Raw genomic sequence first — 6924 nt, 5'->3', positions numbered from 1 at the left:
TCTGTCTGTCTGTCTGTCTCTGTCTGTCTGTCTATCTATCTATCTATCTGTCTATCTATCCATCCATCCATCAATCTATCTGTCCGTCTAGCTATCCTTTCATCTATCTATCTATCTATCTATCTATCTATCTATCTATCTATCTATCTATCTATCTATCTATCTATCTATCTATCTATCTATCTATCTATCTATCTATCTATCTATCTATCTATCTATCTGTCTGTCTATCTATCCATCTGTCTATCCATCCATCCATCTGTCCGTCCGTCTAGCTATCCTTTCATCTATCTATCTATCTATCTATCTATCTATCTATCTATCTATCCATCTATCCATCTGTCTATCCATCCATCCATCTGTCCGTCCGTCTAGCTATCCTTTCATCTATCTATCTATCTATCTATCTATCTATCTATCTATCTATCTATCTATCTATCTATCTATCTATCTATCTATCTATCTATCTATCTGTCTGTCTATCTATCCATCTGTCTATCCATCCATCCATCTGTCCGTCCGTCTAGCTATCCTTTCATCTATCTATCTATCTATCTATCTATCTATCTATCTATCTATCTATCTATCTATCTATCTATCTATCTATCTATCTATCTATCTATCCATCTATCCATCTGTCTATCCATCCATCCATCTGTCCGTCCGTCTAGCTATCCTTTCATCTATCTATCTATCTATCTATCTATCTATCTATCTATCTATCTATCTATCTATCTATCTATCTATCTATCTATCTATCTATCTATCTATCTATCTATCTATCTGTCTGTCTATCTATCCATCTGTCTATCCATCCATCCATCTGTCCGTCCGTCTAGCTATCCTTTCATCTATCTATCTATCTATCTATCTGTCTGTCTGTCTGTCTGTCTGTCTGTCTGTCTGTCTGTCTGTCTGTCTGTCTGTCTGTCTATCTATCTATCTATCTATCTATCTATCTTGTCTATCTATCTATCTATCTATCTATCTATCTGTCTGTCTGTCTGTCTGTCTGTCTGTCTATCTATCTATCTATCTATCTGTCTATCTATCCATCCATCCATCAATCTATCTGTCCGTCCGTCTAGCTATCCTTTCATCTATCTATCTATCTATCTATCTATCTATCTATCTATCTATCTATCTATCTATCTATCTATCTATCTATCTATCTATCTATCTATCTATCTATCTATCTATCTATCTATCTATCTTTTTATCTGTCTATGTCCATCCATTTATCTATCTGTCCATCCGTCCGTCCGTCCATCCATTCATCCATCTGTCTCTCCATTCATCCATCCGTCCGTCCGTATATACATCTGTCTGTCTGTCTGTGCTGCCAAACAATGTTTATATTTGCAAGCACCAAAACAGTTTTTTGCTCTTGAAATATAGTAAAGCGTGCTGCTGACTGAATTTAATTACACTTAACAACAAAATAAAACTATTATTGAACCTTTTTGAAGTGTAAAATTCTAAAATTGTCATGCTTTAAATGCACTTATGCAGTTTTTATTTCATTTATTCTTCAAAACCAGTCAAAGAGTCTAAATAGCCAATTGTGTTTATCTCATCAGGGTCAATTTGTGAATAACTTTGCTCTTGTATGTAGTTTATGAAGTTCTTGTGTTTGTGTGCATGCGTGTGTGTGTGTGTGTTTGTTTTAGGTCGATATGATTCCTATGGCAGCCTGAGTTCAGAAGAGTGTGGGATTGTCCGTGGCTGTGAGAATGGTCGCTGTATCCGAGTTGAGGAAGGTTACACATGTGACTGTTATGATGGATATCAGCTGGACATCACCACCATGACATGCATCGGTATCCCTCAATTCTTATTTCCATGCTTTTCCCATTATGCCTTTCCAGATATTACCTTTCCTATAGTGAGTAATAAAAGCTGTTTGTGTTTGAAGCGTACAGCAAAGGTTTGATTAATGGAGTTATGGCCCTTTAGGAGAAAGAGGTGATTCTGAACTGCCTGGCAGGAGTTGTCAGTAAATGCGGTTTACTCCCTGACTTATCTCATGTGGGTTTGTGTGTAAAAAAGGCCGATCTATAGTCTTCAAAAGAAATGTTTTGTTCAGTGAGCAGTGAAATGTGTATTTCCAATAGATGAGTAGTTGTTTTTGAATTGACATGGTAAAACTGACACTGGTATCTTTGTTCATATCACTGCATTTACAGCTGCTGCAGTAGAGGTGAAATTCAGGTATGGCATTGGCTTCTAAACAATTACAACTGACTCAGCCAGCAGGCCAATAAGGGAAGAGTAGGATCATGTGACCAATCACAATATGGTCCAATTAGAGCAGAGCAGGGCCATCTAAACAATCACTGCACAGCAGAATGTATTGTGTCATCTGACAAATCAGAGCAGAGCAGGGCCATCTGACCAATCAGAACAGATTAGCCCATCTGACTAATTAGAGAAGATCAATGGCATCTGACAAATCACAGCACAGCAGGGGCAGTCTGACCAATCAAAACAGACTAGGCCATCTGACCAATCACTGCACAGCAGGGGTTGTCTGACAAATTAGAACAGCCTAGGCCATCTGACCCATCATAGCACAACAGGGCCATCTGACCAATCAGAACAGATCAGGCCATCTGACAAATCACAACACAGCAGGGACTGTCTGACAAATCAGAACAGACTATTCCATTTGACTAATCAGAGCAGATCAATGCCATCCAACCAATCACAGCACAGCAGGGGCCATCTGACCAATCAGAACAGACGAGGCCATCTGACCAATCACTACTCAGCAGGGACTGATTGAGAAATCACAACAGCTTAGGCCATCAGACTAATCAGAGCACAGCAAGCCCATCTGACCAATTAGAACAGACTAGGCCATTTAACCAATCAGAACAGACTAGGCCATCTGACTAATCAGAGCACAGCAGGGCCATCTGACCAATTAAAACAGACTAGGCCATCTGACCAATCAGAGCACAGCCTAGGCCATCTGACTAATCTGAGCAGATCAATGCCATCTGACCAATCACAGCACAGCAGGGGCCATCTGACCAATCAGGATGGACTGGGCATCTAACCAATCAGAACAGACTAGGTCATCAAACCAATCACAGCAGGGGCCATCTGACCATTCAAAACAAACTGGCCATTTGACCAGTTGCAGCACAGGAGGGCCATCTGACCAACCACAGCAAAGCAGGGGCTATCTGTCCAATCAGAACAGACCTTTTATCTGACCAATCAGAGCACAGCAGGGCATTCAAAAAGGAGCAGTATGACCAATCAATTCAGTCTCATTCACAGAGCTGATGCTGCAGATGATGTCATGAATTGAACTGCTTTTTAATCTGCAATAGATGTAAACCTGTTTGTAAAGCTAAAATAACTACATTTGAATATGCTAATAGGAGCACTTCAACCAATCACACGTGCTGTTGTATAGTTCAGCTTCAGCTCTCCTTGGTGAAAGCACTTACAGTGGTGTACGTGTGTGTGTGTGTGTGTGTGTGTGTGTGCGTGTGTGTGTGACTGCAGATGTGGATGAGTGTGAAGATGAAGACTCGCTGGACTGCATTAACGGCCGCTGTGTGAACACGGAGGGATCGTACAGGTGTGTGTGTCTCAGGGGTTTCATCCTGTCCCGCAGACCAAACCACTGCATCCCTGCCTGAGGACTGCACCACTTCAGAGACTCGCTCCGGTTCTTTCCACACCATGTTGATGTAAATGGTTTATTGTATGACAGTACTTGTGTGTATATCCAAAAGTTCAATACTGAAGCTTTACACACACACACACACACACACACACACACACACACACACACACACACACACACACACACACACACACACAAGGCTCCATAATCAGGGGTTGGAGCACGTACAGGAGTGCTGAAGCCCCATTGTGTTTGTAATGCTGCGTTCACAGCAGATGCGGAACGCGCGTCAAGCGTGAGTGATTTACTTGTTAAGTCAATGCAAACGCACGAATAGACATCCTGTGGCACGAATGACGCAAAATGCATGAATGGCGCGGCGCGAATTGATCATTTTGTGTGTTTAACGCGAGAATCGCTCGTATTCGAATATTTGAACTTCATCGGACATTCGCGCCACGTTAACTAATCAGGAGCTTGCTCTTGTGGGGGCGTGATTATGACGCCTGTTGTAGGTGTCCCGGGGGAAATCCTCCAGCAGACACCGACAAAAAGTTCATCAAACTGGGCTCGGCTCAGTCAGAAGCACAGCTGAAAGCCTCCGTCATCCAGGTCCAGTTTCTGGAGGAGTTTATGAGCTCATAGAGATGGATGCACCTCTGGAAGAATCTAGTGGACTCAGACACGGCCCTAAACGTATCGACGCTGGTTTTCAGACTTTATAAAGCACATAAACACTGTTATATTCTTCGTAAAATCCATGTTAGCCATTTAGCAACAAAGCTAGAGTCACCGGGCAGACAGAAGCCCTGCCCATCACGCGAATCCACGTCTGTTCTGAAGTGAATTTGATGCGCGAATGAAGCAGGATTTGACGAATTAAATGTTCACGTGGCTATTTACGTGCGATTTATCCGCACGTTCTGCGTCTGGTGTGAACACAGCATTAGGATTCTACTAAACATTCTCTGTTTTCATTGGCTGGACTAAATGTGTGTTTTAAAAACTACTCGAGCTAGCAACAAACGTATTTTGTTTACTCAGATTTTATATTTATATATATCCACATCAATGAAGGCATTTCTTCTACACTATCTATAAAAGTATATATTTTTGTCATATATAAATGTCCGAGAATTTCACCATGTTACTATTTGATACTGTAAAATCTCTTTATTTGCGTGTGTGTGTGTGTCACGTAACAAAATGCACTGTATCTGTGGTGGAAAAGCAAGTGTGTGTGTGTTCACACTCTGCTATTGTACATTTCTGAGTTTGTTACATATTTGTATGTGTACGTGTTCGATATCTTCTATGTGGAAGGCGTTTGGAAATATATTTGCACACATTCCGATGATCATTATTGTTATTTTTAAAGTTTGTTGCTGATCATTTTTAAAAACCACTCAGGAGGATCATTTGATTTTCAAGACTTCATACTTACGCCCCCATTCACACGGGACTTCAGGCGCCAACGCTTGACTGAAGGCGTGTCTGAGGTTGGCTCTGACGCGATCGTCATAGCAGCGTCAGCCAATGAAATTCAGTCAGCAATAGGCCACTGTCTGTGGGCGGGTCAACCGGTGCTTTCGAAAACACTATTGGTTGGGTTAAGGGAAGGCAGTGGGCGGGTCAATCGGTGCTTTCGAAAACACTATTGGTTGGATTTAGAGAAGGGGTGGGCGGGTCAATTGGTGCTTTTGAAAACACTATAGGTTGAGTTTAGGGAAGGGGTGGGCGGGTCAATCTGTGCTTTTGAAAACACTATAGGTTGAGTTTAGGGACGGGTGGTCGGGTCAATTGGTGCATTCGAAAACACTATTGGTTGGGTTTAGGGAAGGCGGTGGTTGGTTTTAGGGAAGGCGGTGGGCGGGTCAATCTGTGCTTTCGAAAACACTATTGGTTGAGTTTAGGGAAGGCAGTGGGCGGGTCAAACGGTGCTTTGGAAAACACTATTGGTTGGGTTTAGGGAAGGGGGTGGGCGGATAAATCAGTGCTTTTGAAAACACTGTCGATTGGGTTTAGGGATGGAGTGGGCGGATCAATCAGTGCTTTTGAAAACACTATTGGTTGGGTTTAGGGAAGGGAGTGATGGGGTCAATCAGTGCTTTCGAAAACACTATTGGTTGGGTCTAGGGAAGGGGGTGAGCAGGTTAATTGTTGCTTTCGAAAACACTAACGGTTGGATTTAGGAAAGGCTGTGGGGGGTCAATTGGTGCTCTTGGAAACACTATTTGTTGGGTTTAAGGAAGGTGGGTGGGTGGGGGTTTTCTCAGGGGCATCTGGTGGATTTACATGAGAACAGCAGGCACGAATGGCTCTCTCGAAGGAAATTTGAGATCTGAAAAAGGGTACACAGCGGCCTTTGACGGATTCACAAAAACTGCAAAAAAAACAAAAAAAAAAAACGTACATCCTGGTATGTATTTGGCGCTCTCTAAAAATGTATACAGGGGTACATATCAATAATCTTAGGTTAAATAAATTAGGACATATTAAAAACATGAATCACAAAATTGAGTAAACTGCTAATTTCTGGATATTTTTTACAGTGTGGATGAAGATTATTAGATTTCCCCCCTAGAAGTGTTTGACATCAGTGAAATCCATTGTTGTCATTCTCAGGCGTATCTCTCTATCTCTCCTCACGTGCTTTTCTTTGAGAAGGTTTGTAACCAGCTTATCTCTGTGTGCTCTTAATGTGCCTAGTGTTTATATGAATCCAGCTCCTAAGACCTTTTATAGGCCAATCCTCCCACATCACACAGCCAATCCGATTAAAGGGTTCACTTGGCTCGTAATGTACTTCGCTGGATTGCACCGAGCAGCGGAATATCAGCTTTCACTCCATCATGCTCATGTTACCAGCCAACAGTGTAGTGGAGGACTGCAGTTTTCCCCGTACTTCCTCTGATCAGCCTTTGTTGATGGTACTTGACTGTGTTGGGTTTAAACACCGCCTGAACTGTACTGAACTGGCTCGAGTACAAATGACTCACACACACTTACACACACACACACAAACACTCAAATGACATAGTTGAACTGGCAGCCAAATGTTTATGGTGGAGTTTTAGGTCAAAGTTCTTGGATTCAGTTCATTTTCCAATAGCAAAAGGAAAAATTACAGATATTGCGTACAACTGCTTTTATTCTAGCTGAAATAAAACAAACAAGACTATCTCCTGAAGAAAAAATGTAGGAAATACTGTGAAAATGTCCTTAATCTGTTAAAAACATCATTTAAGAAATGTTTGATAAAGAAAATAAAAATAAAAATT

General features: G+C 41.7%; 1 protein-coding gene across 6 annotated transcripts in view; it reads left to right on the top strand.

Moving 5' to 3' along the window:
* The window catches only part of ltbp4 (latent transforming growth factor beta binding protein 4), a 114532-nt gene extending 109532 nt beyond the window's left edge, over positions 1-5000 (top strand). For all 6 annotated transcript variants that reach the window (XM_073929728.1, XM_073929727.1, XM_073929726.1 and 3 more), the window contains 2 exons: positions 1671-1820; positions 3520-5000. In XM_073929728.1, the coding sequence (XP_073785829.1) occupies positions 1671-1820; positions 3520-3656 (287 nt within the window). In that variant the 3' untranslated portion in view covers positions 3657-5000. The remainder of the gene's footprint in view (positions 1-1670; positions 1821-3519) is intronic.
* Positions 5001-6924: the final 1924 nt, after the last annotated feature.

This window comes from Danio rerio, chromosome 18 (assembly GCF_049306965.1).
Source record: "Danio rerio strain Tuebingen ecotype United States chromosome 18, GRCz12tu, whole genome shotgun sequence".
Lineage (NCBI taxonomy): Eukaryota > Metazoa > Chordata > Actinopteri > Cypriniformes > Danionidae > Danio > Danio rerio.
The sequence above is the reverse complement of the archived record's forward strand: the minus strand, read 5'-3'. Positions and strand labels throughout refer to the sequence as shown.